The 23,907-nt window shown below is 44.0% G+C and overlaps 1 protein-coding gene and 1 long non-coding RNA gene across 4 annotated transcripts; one reads left to right on the top strand and one right to left on the bottom strand.

Annotated features, from left to right (window-relative positions):
- Positions 1–683: 683 nt before the first annotated feature.
- LOC308408828 (uncharacterized protein) lies at positions 684–6,360 on the bottom strand. Of its 3 annotated transcripts, none has more exons than XM_080901233.1 (3): positions 5,902–6,360; positions 4,860–4,984; positions 684–4,283 (listed from the first exon to the last, which is right to left on the bottom strand). In XM_080901233.1, the coding sequence occupies exon 3, from the start codon at positions 3,143–3,145 to the stop codon at positions 800–802; it is 2,346 nt and encodes a 781-aa protein (XP_080757359.1). In that variant the 5' UTR covers positions 3,146–4,283; positions 4,860–4,984; positions 5,902–6,360; the 3' UTR covers positions 684–799. The 3 variants fall into 3 exon arrangements, with proteins under 3 accessions (XP_080757359.1, XP_080757358.1, XP_080757360.1); XM_080901232.1 differs by having other exon boundaries at positions 5,939–6,360; XM_080901234.1 differs by having other exon boundaries at positions 684–4,984; positions 5,939–6,360.
- Positions 6,361–7,515: 1,155 nt separating this feature from the next.
- LOC308408814 lies at positions 7,516–8,354 on the top strand. The gene is made up of 3 exons (XR_013973846.1): positions 7,516–7,599; positions 7,799–7,861; positions 8,214–8,354. It is a non-coding gene; the product is annotated as an uncharacterized lncRNA (long non-coding RNA).
- Positions 8,355–23,907: the final 15,553 nt, after the last annotated feature.

Here is a 23,907-nt window from a genome sequence, read left to right as displayed (position 1 = left end):
AAGGCGGCAGCTCTGGTGCAGGTGAGTGTTTATTCACAGAGGTGGGTAAGTACAAACAACGGTGGCGACAAAACATGAAACTGGAAACCTAAACTGGGTAAACTAATAAGACAAACCAGAAACGAGGATGCAGGGAGGTTCGGAGAAATACATACGGGAAGACGCAGGGAGACCGAGGGGAAACAACACAGACGAACCAGCAATTACTATGACAGAAGACACAACTTAAATACACTCAGAGAACACAGGGAGATTACATACAGGTGGGAACACAGCTGGGAGTGATCACGTGACGAGAGTAGGGAGACAAACTGAAACACTCACATAAGACGCAGACCTTCACAATAAAACAGGAAACACATACACGCAATGACATAACACACCAACTTAACACAGACTGGGGGACACAGAACATAGGAACATGAACCATGAAACAGAAGAGTATAAACACCCAAGGTAACCAAAACCACAGAAAACTAATAAACTAAACAAACACGGAGTCGCAGACTCCGGATCATGACAGGACCCCCCCCTCAAAGGCTGGCTCCAGACAGCCCAACAAGAAAAACAGCCAGAAAAAACAGAAAACAACCCGACCAGGGCGGGCGGCGGGGGTCCAGGACGGAGGGCTCGAGGCAAAACAAAACAGGAGCACCAGAAGGCCAAAAGACAAAAAGAAAAACAAAACACGAGACCCAACCCAAGAAAACCAATGAAACGAAACACACCACAGCCCAAGAAAAACGGAGTCCAAAACAGAAAAGTTCAGGGGGCCGACAGCACAGGAGTCCAAAACAGTTCAGGGGGCCGGCCAGGGGGCCGACAGCACAGGAGTCCAAAACAGTTCAGGGGGCCGGCCAGGGGGCCGACAGCACAGGAGTCCAAACAGTTCAGGGGGCTGACCGTGCGGACGGCAACGGCGGCGACGTGGACACAGTTCGGGGGGCCGACCGTGCGGACGGCAACGGCGGTGACGTGGACACAGTTCGGGGGGCCGGCCGTGCGGAAGGCAACGGCGGCCACTCAGGCGATGGCGGTCCGGGGGCCGGCCGTGCGGAAGGCAACGGCGGCCACTCAGGCGATGGCGGTCCGGGGGCCGGCCGTGCGGAAGGCAACGGCGGCCACTCAGCCGATGGTGATCTGGACCAGGCGAGGCTGCAGAGGCTGGACCAGGCGAGGCTGCGGAGGCTGGACCAGGAGAGGCTGCAGAGGCTGGACCAGGAGAGGCTGCAGAGGCTGGACCAGGCGAGGCTGCAGAGGCTGGACCAGGCGAGGCTGCAGAGGCTGGACCAGGCGAGGATGAAGACTCGGATGAGGCTGGACCAGGCGAGGCTGCAGAGGCTGGACCAGGCGAGGATGAAGGCTCTGAGGCTGGACCAGACGAGGCTGAAGGCTCTGAGGCTGGACCAGACGAGGCTGATGATGATGCTGCAGCCGGCGAGGATGATGATGCTGCAGCCGGCGAGGATGATGATGCTGCAGCCGGCGAGGATGATGATGCTGCAGCCGGCGAGGATGATGATGCTGCAGCCGGCGAGGATGATGATGATGCTGCAGCAGGTGGCTGGACGGGCTCCTCGGGCCCTCCAGCTGAGACAGGTGGCTGAACGGGCTCCTCGGGCCCCCCAGCGGAGACTGGAGACAACGGCCGGAGCAGTCCCTCGGACCCTCCAGCGGAAACAGGAAACAAAGGCCGGAGCGGTCCCTCGGACCCTCCAGCGGAAACAGGAAACAAAGGCCGGAGCGGTCCCTCGGACCCTCCAGCGGAGACACGAGACGAAGGCTGGACGGGCCCCTTGGACCCTCCAGCAGAAGCCATCACAAAGCCAGCAGGCATGGAGTCCTCTGGCAGACATGAAGGCAATGGGTGCTGTGCTGAGCACTGGCCCTGCTCAGACAGCACTGACACGGAGTTGTTCTCTGAGGGCTGCTTAATCTTCAGGGGTCCAGAATCAGCTGGGGACTGAGACCTAGCCTCTGGGGAAGCCCTGGAGTGCAGAACGGTGCCTGAAGCAGCTAAAGCGCGAGAAACTCCCTGACTGGACCTTAAATCTTCTCCCTGCATGGAGTGAATGAGTGGAACCGGTACTGCTGGAGCCAGAGCTACGGGTAGCGGGGGCACTGGAGCTACTGGGGCCTGCGCTACGGGCGGCACTGGAGCTACTGGGGCCTGCGCTACGGGCGGCACTGGAGCTACGGGCGGCACTGGAGCTACTGGGGCCTGCGCTACGGGCGGCACTGGAGCTACTGGGGCCTGCGCTACGGGCGGCACTGGAGACTGAGCTGAAGGGGCCACTGGAGACTGAACTGAAGGGGCCACTGGAGACTGAACTGAAGGGGACACTGGAGACTGAACTGAAGGGGACACTGGAGACTGAACTGAAGGGGACACTGGAGACTGAACTGAAGGGGACACTGGAGACTGAGCTGAAGGAGGCACAGGAGACTGAGCTGAAGGAGGCACAGGAGACCGAGCTGAAGGAGGCACAGGAGACCGAGCTGAAGGAGGCACAGGAGACTGAGCTGAGGGAGGCACAGGAGACTGAGCTGAGAGGAGCACTGGCTGCGGGGGAGCTAACCGAGCTGAGAGTGGCTGCGGGGGAGCTAACCGAGCTGAGAGTGGCTGCGGGGGAGCTAACCGAGCTGAGAGTGGCTGTGGGGGAGCTAACTGAGCTGCCGGTAGCTGCACAGGCGATAAGCAGCTCGCGTTGACATCCGCCACACAAAACGCAGCCCCTGAATGAACAGTCATGCAGTCTGAAAATGAAAAAGAGTCCTCACTCACCACAGCCGGCGATTTAGAAGCCCGAACGTCCGGCTGTGGGGTGGCGCGCTTGCGGCGCGATCGGCGTTTCCTCCCCGCAGACGGCTCCGACGGGCCAGGCAAGATCACATCCGGCGAGTCGGGCAGCGAGGCAGGAGTGGCTGAGAGAAGGTGGGGTGTGTGCCGGAGAAAAGCCTGCACGGTCGGAGGAAGCGAAGTTAGAAGCCATGGCAGGCCGGAAAAGGGCCGTTGTAGCCGACTTTCCACGGCGCGGCGAAGCTCCTCTGGAGGGTCCTCAAGCCACAGCCCGAGGAGAATCTCCACGTTATATGTAACGTCGTCACGGAGCTCCTCGGACGGATTTACTGCCGCTGGGTCCATGGTGGCTGGTTCGTACTGTCACGGATTGCCGGGGCAAGCCGTGTGGAATTGTAGAAAGGGACCAAAAGGCGGCAGCTCTGGTGCAGGTGAGTGTTTATTCACAGAGGTGGGTAAGTACAAACAACGGTGGCGACAAAACATGAAACTGGAAACCTAAACTGGGTAAACTAATAAGACAAACCAGAAACGAGGATGCAGGGAGGTCCGGAGAAATACATACGGGAAGACGCAGGGAGACCGAGGGGAAACAACACAGACGAACCAGCAATTACTATGACAGAAGACACAACTTAAATACACTCAGAGAACACAGGGAGATTACATACAGGTGGGAACACAGCTGGGAGTGATCACGTGACGAGAGTAGGGAGACAAACTGAAACACTCACATAAGACGCAGACCTTCACAATAAAACAGGAAACACATACACGCAATGACATAACACACCAACTTAACACAGACTGGGGGACACAGAACATAGGAACATGAACCATGAAACAGAAGAGTATAAACACCCAAGGTAACCAAAACCACAGAATACTAATAAACTAAACAAACACGGAGTCGCAGACTCCGGATCATGACATTCTGTGAAAACATTTTTATTAGTCCTATCCATGACTTTGCATCATTTCATGAATCATGTTCAAAGTAGGCCCAGTACATCCATGCAGTTGTAAAGTGACTTACATATAGGTCATGTGTTTTTAAGAAAAACTGACTAAAACTGTGATTTTTACAGTATTTGCATGTCAAATTAACATGATTGTTTGGTTATGAGTATTACAGTGTTTCACTGTTTTTATTCACAGTATTTATAGTTTTAACCAATAAATTTGATTATAATCACACATTCATGTTGTAAATATAACAGGAACATTCTGTTTAAAGGTTTACAATAATTCACTGTGATCGAAACACGAAAGTTGTGTTTTCGGGGTTTACTATACATTTCTGTAGGGGTTTTACATGGTTTTTATGTCAATTTCACTGCCCTTTTTTACAGTGTGGTAAATGCAAATAACAGCATTCTCAACACTTATTTCTTCAATACAATATGCATGTCCTTCATTCATCCCTTTGTGGAACTTCAACGCACTTCTGCTCTCCCCCATATTCCATCTTCACAAGCATATCCTGTGTGGAGATTGAATAAAAATTAGTTGACACTAATTAATGGCACAAATAATCCAGTAAACAATTGCAGCACAGTAAAGAAAAGGAATCATCTTTGAGCCATTACTGGTGTAAAGTATTTTCCCAAAAGACAAGGACACAGGCAACAGGTAATACTGAACTAAATGTAAAACCTCAACCTTTTTCATTTTTACCTAAACCGTGTGCACAAGACTCTGGAGGGATCTATGCTAACGTAGAATCCAGTCAGGACGTCTGCTACTGCTGTTTGCTCGTTTTTTTATAGGAGATCGTTTTCAGGCTTCAAGCAGCACCATTATACCAACATTTCACATTCTAGACATTGTTTTAGGTGTATTTGACCAAAAGTTTGACTGAAAATTCACATGCAAGCTTTTTTTCAAGGCTGTGGTATTTGCCCGCAAACAATACCTTTCAGCTAGCTAAAACAGAATATTATGCTATCAGCGAGCAACATGGCTAATGCCTTTCACACAGCTTTGTCTCAACTCCAAAGAGCCACAGAAGTAAAAGCTAATAATAATAATTGAAACAATCTTTGAAAAAATGACTTACCAAGCATGGCAAACAACTCAAATATGTAGAGCAAAATGTTCTGAAACGGCTTCACTTCAGCTTCGATTGGAGCCTATGGTGCTGGGGGCGGAGTCTGTGAATTTACTCTATTGGTGTCATAGCCCCTGTAGGAGTTCAGAGTTAAGAGGCCAAGAGTTAATGTTTCCATTGTAACGCCTCCAGATTTGACAGAGAAACACTCATTTTTAACACTCGATTTTAACTACTATCATTTTACACCTCAGAGTTACATTAAAAGAATGTGACTCTACTTAGAGTAAAATTAACTCTACTTTTGCAAGAAGACTATTAACACCAAAACATTTAACACTTTTGAATTTGCTGTGTAGGGTCGCAGATCATCTGCCTCTTCAGTCACACCAACCCATGACTTGACATGTGGCCTCCAGCAGAGGTGGAGACCCTCAGACTGTGTGGGCCCCACAGGCCTGGGCTCAGGCATCACCTGACGTATACCGGCTCAGGCTCCGCTGGCTCTAAAAGCTGTGTAGGTGCTGTGCCTGCCTGCACTAAAGATTTAGGATACAAAGGCGGAGGATGTTCAGAATAGGAAGGCTGAGGCTGCTCAGCAGGGTAGCAGTCTCTTCTGACAAGAGGAGATGCTCTTTTCCTCCAATTTAGCATCTTTCGTCCAATATATCCACTCTCCCTCCTATACACATTTATAAACCATTTCAGCCTCGACGATCTAATTTTGTCTCCAAACAGCTCCTCCTTTTGATGTACTCATTTGTAATCCTGTCAAATCTGGTAACTTCTAGTGGGAATGTTGATGTCTTCAGCACTGCCTCTTGTCCATTTGTTTGTGCCACCATCTTCAAACCATACATCAGTATCATCTTGTAAACCTTCCCGTTCACTCTTGCTGCTATCCCTCTGTCATAAATCATTTCTGACACTCGTCCTCACCCACTGCATACAAGCACTGTTTTCTATGCTTAAATGTCTTCTGACCAACATTCACACTCTGATGAGCTAAGAGCAACTTGGAGTTAGTATCATGGCCAAGGCATGCATGTACCATGCAGACTGGAGTGTCCAAGGATCGAAACACCAACCATCAAGATGTCTGTGAAGGTTCTCAGTCATCCAGGTCATCGCAGTCTAAGTAGCTTGGAAAGAAAAGCGTCTGGACTTCTGTAAGTTGCTTGAAGGCGTTTCACCTCTCATACGAGAAGCTTCTTCAGTTCTAAGGTCAAATTTTGGAGAGTCCCAGATGTAAACCCAGTGGGAGTATCCCCCCAAGAGGGTCATGGACCCCCTAATGATCCTCTAGCTAATCACAGGTGTGGGTCCCAATCAGCCAGGGTTTCGGAGGGGCTCATTGTGAAACCTAGCCTCACCCTATCATGTGATTTCCTGAGATCAGATGGCCCAGGGTGTGAGTGGGCATTAAGGCGTCTGGTAAGGATCTCAAAGCTGGATTATAGATGACAGTGGCTTACAACAGTTGGTGTCGTAAGCCACCGCCTCTGTTCAAAGATGGTCGCTCACAGTGGACATAGATGGCTTCTTTCACTCCTCTTTCAAACCATCTGTTCTCAACATGTGAACATTGGAATCCTTGAAAGAGTGACCTTTGACCTTTAGATGCAGATGGACTGCTGAGTCTTGTCCTGTGGAGGTGGCTCTTCTATCCTGTGCCATGCGCTTGTGAAGTGGCTGTTTCATCTCTCCAATGTGGAAGTCTTTGCATTCCTCGCTGCACTGTACAGCATGCACCACATTGTTAAGTCTGTGTTTTGGAGTTTTGTCTTTCGGGTGAACCAGTTTTTGTCTGAGTGTCTTGCTGGGTCTGAAGTAAACTGGGATGTTATGTCTGGAGAAAACGCTCCTGAGTTTCTCTGATACACCAGCTACATAGGGGATGACAGTGTTGTTGCGTTTGTCTTTCTTATCCTTCCTAGCCTGTGTCCGATCTTCTTTTCTGCGCATCTTTGGTTATCCTAATTGGGCTTTCATCAAGTAAGCAACGATGCACAGAAAATTATCGGTTTAACTACAGCCAGCTTGAAGGCCTGTGGTACATAGCTGATTATTTAATTCTAATTTTACTGAATTTACATTTACCCTTATCCAGCAGTTTTAAATTTCCCTCAGTGTCGCCTGCTCTGGCCCCTGGAAGAGTCTCTAGCATCACATCTCAGAACAGAATCACCAACTATTAGTCTCTTCAGTGACTCACCTCAGAGTTGTTATGAACTATCGAGCCACCCTTACAGGAGCTGCATTCAAGAAGAGGATGAGCAGGCTTTGAGCAAGCTGAGCATTACAGTGAAGCTATCAGTTTACCTTTTGATCTATGTTCCTACCCTCAGTTATAAGGGGCGCCATTTGTAAACTGAAACATGCCGAAATTAATGGCAACATTTTTCCACATTTAGCTCTAAATCTTACAAAAACATCTTTTTTTGAGTCATTTTTTACAACATTTAGTAAAATATTTGTAACTTTTGTTATTTAAAACACAATTTTAAATGTTAAATCTAAATATTATATTTAAATCTAAATGTTAAATTTAAATGTTAAATTTAAATGTTAAATCTAAATGTTACGGGAAACTAAATATTTAGCTAATATGCAAATTTATTGTACGGGTCACTGATTCCCTACCAGCATGTCCAGCGATTTAGCTGAAAACATTGGAAGAGCCGTTTTGTCGGCCATCCAACGATTCAGCGGTAGTGCAGTCTCCACCTCACAAACGCCGCAGCACTTGGTAAGTTTATTGTATAACATTTTGGACCATTGACTGTTTTGGACGGGTTGATAGGAGTGTTAGCAAAACTAGCAAAGCTAGATTACTTAGCTAGTCCTCAATTATTTCATTTGGTAGGCAGCAGACAGATCGAACATCATACAACTCTATTTATTTATTTGGTAGGTAACAGTCGTTCTTGATGTAAATGTTTCCTTAGGAATCCAGCAATGCACCCGGACCAAGTAGACCTGCCGTCTCCACTGGGATACCATACCGCTCGGTAGGCCTTCTTACACATATCATTTAGCTGACTGGCTTTTTTTTTTCTTTGGTGTAATATATCACCTTAAATTAACTCCTGTCAAAGTAATGATTCTGATTCTACATATATTTCATCTTCTTAGGGGTCCATCACTAGCAGTGTCACATCACCACCAACAACATTCACAAGTTTTACATCATATTTTATTACTGTTTTTGCTGTGAAGTGTCTTTTGATTGCCCAATTTGATATTTTAAAACTATTGATAAAATATTACTCCCTAGCTAATCTGTCACAGTATAATTGCCTCAAATTACCCATTTTCTGTTAGAGAATTTTTCTCATTGAGATTATCTTTGCCGTGTTCTAGGATGGTTACCAAGGAAGGCTTCAGATTTCCAAAGAGGAACTGGAAAATGTTCTTTCCCTGAAAACATCTTTTACTGAAGCTGCATCTATCCTTTCCATCTCCAGGCCCACTCTGTATAAGTTACTGCAAGACTATAATATCTCAGTGTCAACATTCAGTGTAATCAGTGACCATGAGTTAGATCAGATAGTGTCCCAGATAAAAACTGAACATCCAAATGTTGGAGAAGTGATGCTGATGGGTCATCTGCATTCCAAAAACATAGTGGTTCAAAGATGGCACGTAAGAGAGTCACTGCGGAGGGTGGACTCGGCTGGTGTTCTATCCAGGAGAAGAACGCCAGTTGCTCGGCGAGTATACTCTGTGCCTCATCCAAATTTCATATGGCATATAGATGGAAATCACAAGCTGATTCGTTGGAAGTTTGCTGTTCATGGTGCAATAGATGGATACAGCAGGATGATGTCTTAATTTGATGATGTTGATGTTTCTTCAGTGCTCCAGCAATAATCGAGCTGAGACTGTGAAAGCCCTCTTTACTGCAGCTGTTGGACAATTTGGCAGACCCCTGCATATCAGGACTGATCATGGAGGAGAGAACGCTCAGATTTGGGAGGACATGCGAGCAAGCAGGGGTGAAGGCTCTGTCTTAATGGGAAGTTCTGTGCACAACCAGAGGATTGATCCGCGACCCGGCCTGGTCGCAGGGGCAGCAGCCTAAGCAGAGAAGCCCAGACTTCCCTCTCCCCAGCCACCTCCTCCAGCTTATCCAGCCGAGAGATATAATCTCTCCAGCGTGTCCTGGGTCTGCCTCGGGGCCCCCCTTGGAATTCAACTTTTGCGAGATCTCGCAAAAGTTGAATTCCAACAATGGCGGCAGCTACTTAGTTGTAATATTACTCTTTCTGGGTCACAAAATACACTTTTAAGATAGTTTGAGGCGTGAATGTAGTTGTGTGAACGTCAGATATCTGCTCGGTTAACAAGACACCCACCATCTCGAAGCTAACGGGAGGTCGAGACCTATTACAGTCAGGAGGAACACCACTTTCCCGGCACATCGTGCCTCAACCTCCCGGTCGGCTTCGAGCTGGCGGCCTCCGAAGAATGCGGCTAAAACTTTTGCGAGTTTGTTTTGCAAGATCTCGCAAAACTTTTGCGAGATCCCGAGTTTGTTTTGCGAGATCTCGCAAAAGTCTGTCTTAATTTTTTTTCTCCCGTGTCCCCTGCGGGGCTCCGTAATTTTGAAATGTCCTTGTTTAAAAAAAAAAAGAAAACGCTAATAAAATTATTTTGTACTACACCAGTGGCTTTATTGATTTGTCGTTGAAAATAGAGAGTTAGCATTTTCATAAATCTATTGAAGCTTTGAAAATTATTACATTTCAACATTAAATGCAGTCAGAATTGATTTCAACTATCTTGTATGAAGCAAAGTTACTTGAAACTACAATTAATGAACAGGATTAGAGTTAACCAGCCCACCATTTTAATTTCACTTTTTTGGAACATGTTTAGATGGTGCTGAATAAATCTCCATTCAGGAGTGCTACTAAGAAGCAGTAATGAAAAGCATCATCATCAGCCATTGTTGTTTCATTCACAAAAAGCTGAAGCTCATTTGCACATGTGTGTGCAATCGGGAGATGTTTGCTTTCATCGTGAATGAATGTTATTTTAGGAGCTGGTTGAAAACCCATGGCTGGAACCTTGCTGCTCCCGCTGGCAAAAGCCAAGATGTGACCAGGCCTCAAAGCCTTCACAAATGCCTCTTCATCCTTGGTAAGACTCCTTTCTCCAAGTGCGTCTCTCAGCTCTTTATCTAAAAACAAAGAAAAACCACCGTTAACCTGGGGACACTAAAATAGTTAAAGCTTGAGCTAACAACTAAATGATGGCTAATGTATTTTTAAAAAGTACAGAGGTTCTGTCTTTGCTTTTCTTGTCAGTCGTAAGATTTCATACATTTTTATTCCTGTTTTGTGTATGCATGTGACATAAAAATACAAAATATTTTTTACTTTAGTGTCCTGAATTGTTTCATGGCCAGACTACATTCTATGTGAATTTCTGCTTACTTTCGACACACTGGAGAAATTCCAGAAATCTGACCACCATCAGCTCCCCTCTAACTCTTCTGTTGCTCCCAAGGACAGAATAGCTTGGCCTGAGAACCCCAGCAATTAAACTGGCTGTCAGATCTTTGTCCTCCCCTGATAGGTCAAGCAGAACATGCAAACTGGGGTTCTCTCTCAGGAGTAGGGATGGGTACCGGTGTCCGGTGCCATGATGGCACCGGTTCTGACATAAACGGTAGTAACCAGACCGAAAAGCAGCGCACATTTCGGTGCTTTATTTCGGTGCTTTTTTTTCCTGAGCTGTGATACACTTCTAGCCAATCATTTTACGTTTCCGAGAATAGTAGGCGGGCCCAGGTACGTACGTTCTTTTAGAGCAAACTCAGCAGCCTGCAACAAGTGCTTTAAGCTGATACTGTGATACTGTCAAAGGAGGTAACACCTCAAATCCGATGAAACACCTGGCGACGCATAGCGTTTTTTTTAAAAGCCCAGAAATGCGCCGTATTTGATAGCTTGCTGCGAGACCTCACACCGAGCGCATCTACTGCGGGTGGGTTGCCTGTTATGCAACAGCCCCCAAAAACACGAAGAGGAGAGTCCTGGCCCCTAGCCCTGCCAGTGTAGCATAAATGATGACGGATGATGATGGCAGCAGCAGCCGTTCTTCTCTGCGTGAGTAGCTAAATGTTGTTCGTGTGTAATTTACGTTGAGTAGGCTAACCACGTTATTACATTAATGCATGTAAGGTGAACTAGCAAACATCATCATAGCTACATGCGGCTGTCTTCTTGTTTGATGGCAGATACTCCCTTCACCCTGGCCAAAAAGGCTAAAATGACCAAAGAAAAAGTGGAAAACAGTTAAACATGAGAGGTTTTTGGACAAAGTTTGTGTTTTTTCCATTGTTTAAGCACTGCTTCCAGCCAAGAGTGATACCATATATGCCCCATAGCTGCAGAAAAGGCTAACATTGTTATCTTTTTACAAAAAACAGCTGAGCATGAGAGGTTTTTGGACCAATTTTGTGTTCTCTATTCTTTAAGCACCGGTTTGAGCACCGTTTGAGCACCGGCACCGTTTCAAAAGTACCGATTTGGCACCGGTATCGGATAAAACCTAAACGATACCCATCCCTACTCAGGAGTGATAAAATCTAGACAGAAAAGTTTAAATAATGGTTAAATTCCAGTTTTAAATACAAAAAGTAGCTCACTCTAAATGTTTATTATAAAATAATGACTAATTGATACAGAAAAAATAAATTTTCACTCCATAGTAGGACAAGCGATCAGGTAGTTGATCGAAACAGCTTTTCCGTTGCAGGACTGCGAGGTATAGAGCTGCATTTTCACGAACAGATCTTTATTGGCCACGGTGACCGTGAGTGGAAGACCTTCAACCTTGATATCGCCATGAGTCGCAGCAGCTGACTGCTTTCTCCAAATCATGTTGAGTTGTTGCATTTACAACCTAAATATTTAAGAAAAACACTTTAAATGTTTGTTTTTTTACCAGTGTACAAATATGGCAGATGGTTCATTTTAATTGCACTCAAACATTTTTGTTTTGGTTTATTTGGCTGTACTTCACCAATATAAGCTTTTTTAACAAAAAGGAAACAAACTGAAAATATAATACATGGAATTGCCTCTAATAACCAACAGTGTATATATTATAGCAAAACTATGGCTAGGCACTTATAAAAAAGGCAAGAAGACTTGTGAATATAGGAAATATTACAATATTCTTGTTATAATATTGCAATTCACCTTTTTCAGATTCTCTCTTAAGTCAGGGTCACCTATATCATCCGGTGTTAGGTGTACTTGAACAATGTCTCCTGACTACATGTGGAGAGAGAAAGGCAGGTGCTTTTCCACCGCACTATTATTGTGGACAACATCCTGCCAATGGTTCGATATACTCCATTTTGCAAGTTTAGGATGTTAAATTTCAGTGTGCATCCATTTGGTGTAGCTGAAAAATACAAAACAAGTATATTCTGTACAGACCCCAAGTGATATCTTGAGATTGGCAGACAAAAATGTATTAGTTTTTTTTTGTTTTTACTGTTTCAGACACACAGAACATATAACAGATTTGTTATCTGTAGTCATTTATTAACTTGTTAATGTTGTCAAACAATGTTCAGATCAGGTGGTTGTTGCGTTTGTAACATTATAAGAACGGGTGTCGTCAACAAGCCTTTAGGCCTTGAGTAAGTAAGTTAGTTAGTTTGTCTATGAAATCATATTACCTTCAAAAGCACCACCTGAAAGATGGCCTTCACCAGTAAACGGAAAAACTCCCGCCTTGGCCCCCCAAGGTCAGGAGCATCTTCCTCTGTATCATGTTCATCGCTTGCAAATGTGACATAAAGCATCTCACAGCTTTCTGCAAACTTGGGTCTCTTGAACTGACGCAAAGCAGTCGACCACACATTGGCTCGACTGATATGGAGCTGTCTTGTTCCTGGTGTAATGACTTTCTCACTATGAGCTCTAAGAAGACCTTCAATTTCTTCTTTGCTGAGCTTCTTAAAAGAACTATATAAAAATGGGACAATGACAAACAGATCTCGGGGGAAAATGGAAATTTGCTGTACATTTGACTCAAGTGCAGAGTTACAACAGATAATTATGTTGTGATAGTCCATATTAAATTAGTAAAGATGCAAATAAGATATTCAATAATCAAAGGTTACTTTCAAATCTTACCTTGAAATATGAACTTCACTCTGTCTATCAGACTCTTCTAGGAGGCTACGCTGAATTGCCTCTTCAAGAGCTTCATCTTCCTCCAGAAAAAGAGGGCTAAGTAGACAAGAGATATTAGAAATCATAAAACATGTCAGCCTTGAAGAATTTGTCACACTACATCATTTAAAAAAAAAAAGAAGATTAAATGTAAATCCTTAAGTTGCAGTGATTCAAAAAACAAAACAAAACAAACAAACATGCAAATTGGAAACCTGCATCAAAACAAAATCCTAAACAACATCTAGAATGAAGGATTTCTTTAACTCCTACACAACAGCTTACACAAACTCTGCCACATTACATGGAAACATCTGCTGTCCCTCATTTTCACTCTCCTGAGTGCAGCCCTCTGTTTCCTGATGCTTGGCCTCACTTTCACCTGGTGATATAGGCAACGCATGATCCACTGAATAAAAGAAAGAAGCATGACTTGCTTCATAATGGTAAATGGCCTGTATTTATATAGCGCTTTACTAGTCCCTAAAGACCCCAAAGCGCTTTACATATCCAGTCATCCACCCATTCACACACTGGTGATGGCAGCTACATTGTAGCCACAGCCGCCCTGGGGCACTGACAGAGGCTGCCGAACACTGGCGCCACCGGGCCCTCTGACCACCACCAGTAGGCAACGGGTGAAGTGTCTTGCCCAAGGACACAACGACCGAGACTGTCCAAGCTGGGGCTCGAACCGGCAACCTTCCGATTACAAGGCGAACTCCCAACTCTTGAGCCACAATCGCCCATGTTAATGTTAACAGAGCCTTTATATATCCTTACATTAGTTCAAGTGAAAGTTGGGTACATGTTCCTCCTTGGCTGTAATCACCTGTGATAATTATTATCATTAAAATCGGACAAATTAATGATGCTCTCATCAAACAAACCCCCCAGGAATTATTACTCACTGCAGTAACAAAATCTAGCTGGTCATTGAGCTTAGAACCTCACTAGGTTTTCATTCACGTCACATACCTCGTCTTCTCCGTCAGACTGGACTTTCAAAGTCACTGTCAGACAGCTCTTCTGGTTCCTCCTGAGGGAACAGAAAGCACGTTCTACATAAAATCAAATACAGTTGCACCAAATCACTGGTAACACAGAGGCAGATGGCTGCACTAAAAACTGTTTACACCTGCTAAAACTGCAATATTAATTCATAAAATTAATAAAATTACGTTAAGGGAACAGACTCACTTTTTAGACAATAAATATTTCTGCACTGCAATATAAAATGTTTACCTGCGCAGGTTTTTGTAGCCCTGCCGTTATATAGAGGGAGGTGGTGGAACAAATCGAGGCAACTTTTTGGCCACACCAAAGAAAACTCTTCTGAAGATTGCTGCTCTTTCTTCTCTAAGTTGTGCTTCAGACCAGTCAGATGTACACTGTAAAATCTAATTAGTTCCCAGAACTCAAAGAAATTGAGTAAAGCTTAGCTAAAAATGACTAAATTAGGACGACTTATTTATTTTGCGTACTCTGTACAAGCTCATTTTTTCCCAGAAGTCAAGAAAATTGGATCAAGTTTACGTAAGATGACCAAGTTAGGACAACTTACTCATTTTGAGTACACTGTACAGCCTTGTTAGTTCCCAGAACTCAAAAAAATTGAGGAAACTCGTTGCCTCAAAAAAACTAAGTAAAGCTTACTTAAGATGACTGTTAGAACAACTTATACAGTGCAAGTCTGCAGTATTAAGAATAACTTGATATTTCTGACTGTACAATACTAATTGTTTACCTACTGACAAACATTTCAAGTTCAACTAAATGAAAAAACAATTTGTGGTAACCTGAATATGATTAAAAATAATTAACAACACTTTTTGTAATGATGTTAAAATCAGCCCAACTTTTATTTTCAAACACAACAAAGTATAACAGCCAACATACTTGACACTGTTCTGCTGAACAACAAGCAATTATGTTGCCATCACTGTTATAATCTTACAATGAAACAAAGTCCCAGATGTAATTATTCTGAAAATAAGTTTAGGCCTACCACAACTTTGTTTTGTACTTACTTATATAATCAAAATAAAATAGTTGTTGTTCTGTCACAAGTGCAGTCTCTGATTTAAACAACACATTTGTTTTTCATTCCAACACAGGAGCTGGAATGTTGCAATGTTTTAAGGATGCTTGTTTCCAGTCCAGGCATCACTGCTGAATGACTGTCATGGATCGAGGTGATCCAAATGTAGGTGCAGACAAAGTCTTTAACCTCCCTTAAGTACAGTGGCAGTGGATGTGGGTTGCAGATGCAATGAGCTTGAACCTGCAGGCGACCATCTTCACTGACCACACCATCTGTGACGGAGGACTCATCTCTCCTGGTGTCCTGCGAGCAAACAATCATTTTTTTTGGAACATGAACTTAATTGCTTTCTTAAAACATTTTTTTTCTGCATTTGGTATAAAACAGACTCCAATTTAGACAACCTCAGGCTCCCTCCCCACCGGAGAGGTGACATTCAATGTCCCACTGTCAGTCTGGATAGCCGGGACCACCACCCAACACACAATAATGTCATGAAAGCATCATTTTAAAAAGGGCTATGCAAACATGGCCAATAACTTTCATTCTAATGATGTGCAAAAAACAAATGTTGCTGTTAGAAAACTTGCAGATGATTAGCTGATCGTCTCTCTTGTTTGTTTATCGCCCACTTTGCGCCAGAAAGCGGAAACCAGTGGATGTCACGCTAAACAACAGCAGCACATTTGATCAGCTGTTGTTAGAATTTATTTAATATTAATTTCTAGTATCAGCTGATGTTTGCTGGAGCCACAGCTGTAAACCTGCTGGTCATGATATGGTTTGGATATGTGGTGAGAGGGAAACATGAAGATGAAACCAGGAGATGTCCTTACTAAATCATCAGAGCTGAACAGGTGATGGAGAAACAGGTTTACCTTTTAGGTGACATGAATGAGTTGAAGTTATGAACTGTTTCTGAGAGACAAATAACACCAGGATCCTTTTCCGTGTAGCTGACAGCTGGTAACTGTGCAGGGGCGGGTCTAGCAAAGTGTTGCCAGGAGGGCAGGTAGGGCATTAACAGGGAGAGGGGGGCACAAAGAAATACTTTACTTTCTTATTCTCATTTAAAATGTTTCGCTTTTAACAAATAATTATCTGAATCTTACAACCAAAGTTTTTATCTGATGTAAAATGTATAGAAATCATACATATACTAACAAGACTGTACATCACTGTCACAACAGCGTCTGTTTTCATTCAAAGGCTTTATGGCTTTAATAATAATAATAATAATGGATTGGATTTATATAGCGCTTTTCAAGGTACCCAAAGCGCTTTACAATACCACTATTCATTCACTCTCACATTCATACACTGGTGGAGGCAAGCTACAGTTGTAGCCACAGCTGCCCTGGGGCAGACTGACAGAAGCGAGGCTGCCATATCGCGCCATCGGCCCCTCTGGCCAACACCGGTAGGCAAGTAGGGTAAAGTGTCTTGCCCAGGGACACAACGACCAGGACAGAGAGCCCAGGGATCGAACCGGCGACCTTCCGGTTACAGATGCGATTCCCAACCCCCTGAGCCACAGTCGGGGGTATTATCGCCCCGATAATACCTGGCGATTTTTTGTCCCAGTCCAGCCCTGGGCACGACACGCAGTTAATCTGAGAAGGTGCATTAAAAAATAAATGGCCCCACCAACGGTGCAAATCGCAAATTAGCTCGCATAGACACATTAGTTGTGCCGCTTCTTAATGACGGTATCTTAACTAACAACCCCAACCACCAGATTCAGCTTGTAATTGGCTAAAAATAAGTTAGCCTACAGGTGAAAGGGATGTTGCTAGCTGGCAGTTTTATCAAGCGATGTCGAAATTTCCACATTCCGACACTTCAAATGCTTCAGAAGCTGTCCGCTCAGCGCAGCATCAGCACCACGGAAATACACGGATACATCCGTAGACTCGAGACACAATGCATTTTTGGGACTTTCAGGTGTTTGGACCAATGTTTTATTTTCTGATCAAACCAGAAAGCTTTAATCAGCAGCTGGTTTGTCTCGCATTAACTGGCTGATGCCAGTTAATGCAACATCGAAGCAGCTGGAATCCACAGCTGTGTGTGTTCATGGAGCTGCATGTTCACCTGCTGGACATCACTACCTGACAAGTTTAACTGTCTTCAGAACATTGCAGAGGCCTTATTGACAGTATTTGGCTCTACATATCTGTGTGAGCAGACTTTCTCTCACATGAGTCCTCAGGTAGCCTCTGAATGCTGGACACTCGGAGACCCGTGTCTCTGAGTGGGAGACCAGAGATTACATTAACATGTGTGTCTCTGTATTAACAAACATGCCATATTGGCCTAGTTTATTTTTCTTATAATTGTTGTGAGGAGACCATAAATAGCATTTGGATTTGGGTTACAAAATACTTTTTTTTCCCCTCACAATTTTATGCAATCATTTTGTCCAACCCATTGAAATAAAACTGAAAGTCAGCACTTCAGCTGCATTGGAGTCGTTTCATTTTTAATTCATTCTGGTAATGTACAGAAGCAACATTAGAAAATGTGTCTGTATCCAAATATTTATGAACCTGACTGTATATCAAAGCCAGTCAGCTAAATGATATGTGTAAGAAGGCCTATCGAGCGGTATCCCAGTGGAGACGGCAGGTCTACTTGGTCCGGGTGCATTGCTGGATTCCTAAGGAAACATTTACATCAAGAACGACTGTTACCTACCAAATAAATAAATAGAGTTGTATGATGTTCGATCTCTGTCTGCTGCCTACCAAATGAAATAATTGAGGACTAGCTAAGTAATTTAGCTTTGCTAGTTTTGCTAACACTGCTATCAACCCGTCCAAAATGCTATACAATAAACTTACCAAGTGCTGCGGCGTTGATGAGGTGGAGACTGCACTACCGCTGAATCGTTGGATCTTCCAATGTTTTCAGCTAAATCGCTGGACATGCTGGTAGGGAATCAGTGAAGCAGCTCGTGGCAGTGAAAAGTGAGAGCAGCGCAGACACACAACCTGACCACGACCGGCACACTTTAGCGCGGGAGGTTTTCTTGAAGCTTTTATTTTGGTATTTCCGTTGACCCGTACAATAAATTTGCATATTAGCTAAATATTTAGTTTCCCGTAACATTTAGATTGAACATTTAAAATTGTGTTTAAATATAAAAAGGTACAAATATTTTACTAAATGTTGTAAAAAATGACTGTTTTTGTAAGATTTACAGCTAAATGTGGAAAAAAGTTGTCGTTAATTTCGACATGTTTCAGTTTACAAACGGCGCCCTATACAGTTATGGCCATGAGATATGATAATGACCAAATGCATGATTACAGATAAAAGCTTCCTCCAAAGGGTGTCTGGGCTTTGCCTTAGAGATAGAGTGAGGAGCTTGGTACAGAGATATATCTGTATCATGACTAGAACAATGAGTAGAACTCTGGTTAACTAGACTTGAACTGGTTACTGAGAGCTTTTCCAACAGCTACACATCCATGTGGCTGTTCATCAGTTGTACCTCTAATTTATCACAGAAAGACGTGTACAGCATCAGCACAGACATATCTAAGTCATCATTATGAAACATCAGAGAGATAAACGACTGATTTATAGGCTCATCGTGAAACCGACTAAAGAAATATGAAGTTATAATTAAAAGATAACTGGCTGGGAAATGATTTCTGAAATGTAAATAGAAAGAAGCTTATCATTCTGTTGAAATCTCCCAATTCTTTGAATCTTTGGGCTGAAGGAAGGACAATACTCGGTGTATAAATGCTCAATCAACAATCATTTATTTCCATACAATTCAACAGTCAGAGCATTACAACGTCCGGACGGGAGAGATGCCTGCAGAGGTTCGACAGCATGTCTCAAAATGGTAGCAACTTTCACAGACTTTTATAGCTAGTCACAGCCCCCCTTTTTGTCATAAAAGCTGCATCTTCACATGTTTTTCTAATTCTTAGCGAGCCTGGCTCCTGACCTTGCCTCCCTGTCTTTCTGTGTGAAGTAGGAAGGGGGGTAAGGAATGTGGTTTTATCTCTTCTGCCCAGACACCTAGTCTCCCTCTTACAGCCTTCTTCACATGATTCAGCAATAAAACATTTCAAGAAAACAGTGTAAGACATTCACAGCTGATCAAGGATACAGAGTAATGCACACTTTATCTAATGAACTACAAATGATTATGTTTCTTTTATTCAAGAGTATAATAAAGACTAAACTACATACATAGCACACCATTAGAACTAAAGGATAGTATATGGCCCACAGCTGTTAAACTAATTTACTACATTGACTACTGGTCATAAAATAGCATATGTTTAACTACTAGTCTCAACAATTCATAAACAGCCATCTCAGAATCACATTCAGTTAAAATTACACACATAATGAGCTTTTCAATGCAGTTCTGTGGTAGGTTTCCTAAAAAACAAAATGATCTGAAATCCAGGAAACTAAAGTGTGCATGTGGTGTCCGCAGTCTGCTCTGATGACTTATTTGCAGGTGATTATGAGAATAGAGTTCTTTCAGTTAGCCACAGTTTGTAAAGACAAGTTGGAAACTGGTTCTGAGTAACCACCCTAGGGGGGGCGCAGAGCCATTACAGGGGGGCGCAGTATGAAAAGGGGGGGGGGGGGGGGGGGAGGAACAAAACGCTTGAACACTGCTAGCATGGGGCGCCCACAGAAACTCAAAGCAGGAGATGAAGCATCGCTGAATATGTTTCCAAACCAACTTCATTCTAAGACAAAGACTAGAAAATACAGGGAGTGCAGAATTATTAGGCAAGTTGTATTTTTGAGGAATAATGTTATTATTGAACAACAACCATGTTCTCAATGAACCCGAAAAACTCATTAATATCAAAGCTGAATGTTTTTGGAAGTAGTTTTTAGTTTGTTTTTAGTTTTAGCTATTTTAGGGGGATATCTGTGTGTGCAGGTGACTATTACTGTGCAGAATTATTAGGCAACTTAACAAAAAACAAATATATACCCATTTCAATTATTTATTTTTACCAGTGAAACCAATATAACATCTCCACATTCACAAATATACATTTCTGACATTCAAAAACAAAACAAAAACAAATCAGCCACCAATATAGCAGTTGCACAGTGACCATCACATTTTTATATCTCAAGTGCATTTGACATGATCCAGCTACTGACAGTCGTACCAGTGAACAGGCCCAGCTTCTCTGGGATTCCTGACAGACGGGCACTGGGCACAGGAGCTCCACAGTGGACTGGGCCGTCTCCATTCCTGTTCACCTTGAACACCTTAATATTTCAGTATATTAGAACATCAGAAATATTCTGAGCTGGTTGTATGTATGAGTGATAGGCAGGATGATTGTGTGGGAGTGTTTCTTATTGTGAAGAAGATCAGAGAGATAGTGATGGACTTACGATGGAAGAGGACGGCTACTTGAACTGTGTCTATCCTGGGACGGGAATCTGACGGGGTTGGGGAGTGAGAGTACCTGGGGGCGCACAGCAGGCTCAGCTAGAAGACGAGCGCAGAGGCTGTAACCCAAAAGGAAGTGTGCTGTGGTTTGATGGGTGGCACCAGCAGACTGAGTTAACTGAGCAGGAAGACTGGACCCAGCTGAAACTGCGGTGGAGAGGAGGTGGCTGTTATCCATCATGGATGATCCCGCCGACACTGCAGCACATAGTGGACACACAGCAGAGTTCCTATGCTATGGCACTGATTCAGCATCACTGACACATACAGGAAATTCCTCGTACCTGCAAGTATGTTTGCCCCTGTTGAGTTTATATGTTTTTTGCATGTTTGTCACCTTTACATGTTTCAGATGAAACGTTAATATTAGACAAAGATAACCCAAATAAATCAAAAACAAAAAGACAATAAAATCATCCCAGAGGACTTGTGTGTAATGGCAGCAGTAATGCTCTACTCCACTCTGTTTTGCTGGCCTAGTTTCTAACACATCCTCAGTTAAACCTGTGAAAAAAACAGTGGAAACCAAGCGAAGAAGGTGCAAAGTTCAAAGGCATTTATGCTCCTAAAATCAATATAGTCTTGTCCTCAAACATCCAGTGGTAGCCAGACACTCAAGTAGGAATGATTTTGTGGCCAGCAGCCAGGGAAAGTGTGGGGCTGGGTCACATTTCTGCTCTGGCTGCAGGCAGTCTGCTCTGGGAGTACAAACCAAAAACAAGCACACATGGATTGGGGGAGGTAGTCCCAGCAAAGATTTTCTCCAACAATACTGTGGAGTTCAAAGCAAAACAAGTGGCAGAGCAAATATCCCATATCCCAGGATCCCCATCCTGAGCTTTTAGCTCGAGGCAACAGCAGCGTTCAGTTCTTGGGGAACTGAAGAGCTTCATCGATCTGGATGTTCCTTAAAGGTTGCGCCGCCTCACATCTGCCTTCCCTGCAGACAAACAGAGAGACAGAGAGTCTTCCAGGAGGAGCCACTGTAAGCGTCAGAGCCAGAAGCATTTGCAAGGTATCTTTTAATTTCATGCACGACAGCTCTCACATTTGTTTCTCTCCCTTTCCCCTTCCTGTAATATTCCTCCTTCTGACACACACAAACAGAGAGAGACACCAGCCCTTTTTCCTTTCCCTCTCCAGGGCTCGTATTTAAACGACGCTGCATCCTGAGCCATCCGGATGGAGCTGAGGCACGGAAACAATGTTCATTTTGAACTCTTCCTTTTTAAATATGAGCAGGGCACTTCAGTCTTCTGTAAGCAATTTATCCTGTGGTGCTGATACAACTGAGCGATGCTGTGCAGCTCGTACACAGAAATTACAAGGCTTTTGAAATGTGCTGCATTAAATGTCATGGTTATAACCCTCTCCTGCTGAGTTATATTCTCTGAATCCTTTTGAGTGAGACCACAGCTGATGTGTACTGCACCGCTACAAACATCAGGTGAGAAGGGTCGGCTGGGCCCGAGGGTGCGTGGGTGGATGATTAGAGGAAGAAAAACATGTAATTAAGCGTCGAGAGTTTGCCTGGAAATTTGAGTCAAACCTTTTGACCCGGAGAGCTGCAGCATCAGCCTCAATTCAGTCCCCGGTCAGTGGAGTGGGCAAGCTGAAGAAGATGCCAGAGGTTATGATGAAATATGAGGAATTGTATTCTGAGAGATATGGCTGTCTCCTCACTGCGGTACGTCACACAAAGAGACTCAACAGGTTTGAACTGTGTCCAAGGTCCAGGTGTCATTCTTGGAAATGAGAGAAAGGAGGAGACGATGCCTCCCTGTGTCACAAAGATCTGGATCCTCAGCAGCAAAGCTTGTTAGGAGACTTAATTAGTCCAATGTGGCTGCACTGATTGCTCCACACAAGGCTGAGCTTCAGCTACAGCTCCACTGTGCTTACTGAAGCCAGCACCACCCTGGTTACTTTGGTGCCATTTGCCTATCAAGTTCATGCTAATGCCCCCGTCCCTATCCCCTCCACTTTACCTGTCAACGTCTACTTCGAATGTCTCTGAAGTCCACATACTGATCCCAACAAACGGCCTGCCACAACCAGTGTTGGGAAGGTTACTGTTAAAATGTATTCCACTACAGATTACAGGTGACATGCTCCAAAATGTATTTGTAATGTATTCTGTTACGTTACTCAATGAGAGTAACGTATTCTGAATACTTTGGATTACCTATTATATTGTCATGCTTTTTACAACTACATGAATGTCCCATTGCTGTGTGATTTATTACTATTACTGCAGGTTACTCTCCAAACCAACACCAACTAGATGTTTAAATCTTAATATAAATGAGTAACAGTAGGTGGACATTAGCTAAGGCTGCCCTTTTTGCAGCGATCTCGTATAGAAAACTATTCCGCGCGTATATAAAACAGGTCAGCGGCTCCGAACTGTAGTACAGGGACCTCTGGCTAATACGTCGGGTTCGTGTCGGGCTCGTAGCCGAAAAATAGCTTTACTTTGTTGTGTGGGTCAACTTTTCTTGCGAGAGACAGAGAGAGGCGTTGAAAGGCTGCTCCAACAGAACTTATTGTTTCGGAGGAAAACACGAACACAGTGTACAGTCGAGTCTTAATAGCTTACTTACAACTGGGCTCGTCAGGCTCTCTGTTTGGCTGCAGTGGTTATTATTATATTTACATGCTTCCAGCTTTCTGCTCGGTGACAGCTCGTACTTTTCCTTTTTCTCCCTCCTCGCTCACAGACACATCACGGGTATGGCAGTCCATTCTCCCTGCAGCACGGACTACACTGCCCATGAGGCTACATGCTTTAGGGCGATGCCTGTAACACTCTGCCTGTTGCCTTCATATTAAATCTTCTTTGTGAATAATTTAAAAAAATATTTCTTCACGTCATTATGCGGCCGCAAGTAGGGGTGAGATGGGCCGCGAGATTGAGACACAGGCATTGGAGCCTCTTAATGTCTGGTTTTGTCAAAAATAGAGAGGGCAGAGCCGAACATGTGAAACAGGAAAATACTGCAGTGTAATCCCTTTATTTCAACAAAGTAACTGTATTCTGAATACCACCTTTTTAAACGGTAACTGTAACGGAATACAGTTACTCATATTTTGTATTTTAACTACGTAACGGCGGCACATGTATTCCGTTACTCCCCAACACTGGTTACAACCAGGATGTACGTCTTTATCTCCTCTGTGTGCCATGAAAACAGATAGGAGCGGTTGTGCATTTGATAAACCACATGACCACAATGCTCTATCAGCCGCTAATCCCATGGCTCATCATGTTCAGCCGATCAGTCTGCAGCGCTCTCTGCAGGTCAGTCTCCGGCTCCCTCCAGCTTCTCTTTGACTCCTTTCTGCCTCTCGATGCAG

This window comes from Rhamphochromis sp. 'chilingali' (genome assembly GCF_963969265.1).
Source record: "Rhamphochromis sp. 'chilingali' genome assembly, chromosome: 13".
In the NCBI taxonomy this organism is placed as follows: Eukaryota; Metazoa; Chordata; class Actinopteri; order Cichliformes; family Cichlidae; genus Rhamphochromis; species Rhamphochromis sp. 'chilingali'.
Note: the sequence above shows the minus strand (reverse complement) of the source record. Positions and strands in the feature narration are given on the sequence as shown.

Coding starts and splice junctions, on each gene's coding strand:
- LOC308408828 (XM_080901233.1), bottom strand. CDS start 3,145: ATGGACCCAGCGGCAGTAAATCCGTCCGAGGAGCTCCGTGACGACGTT.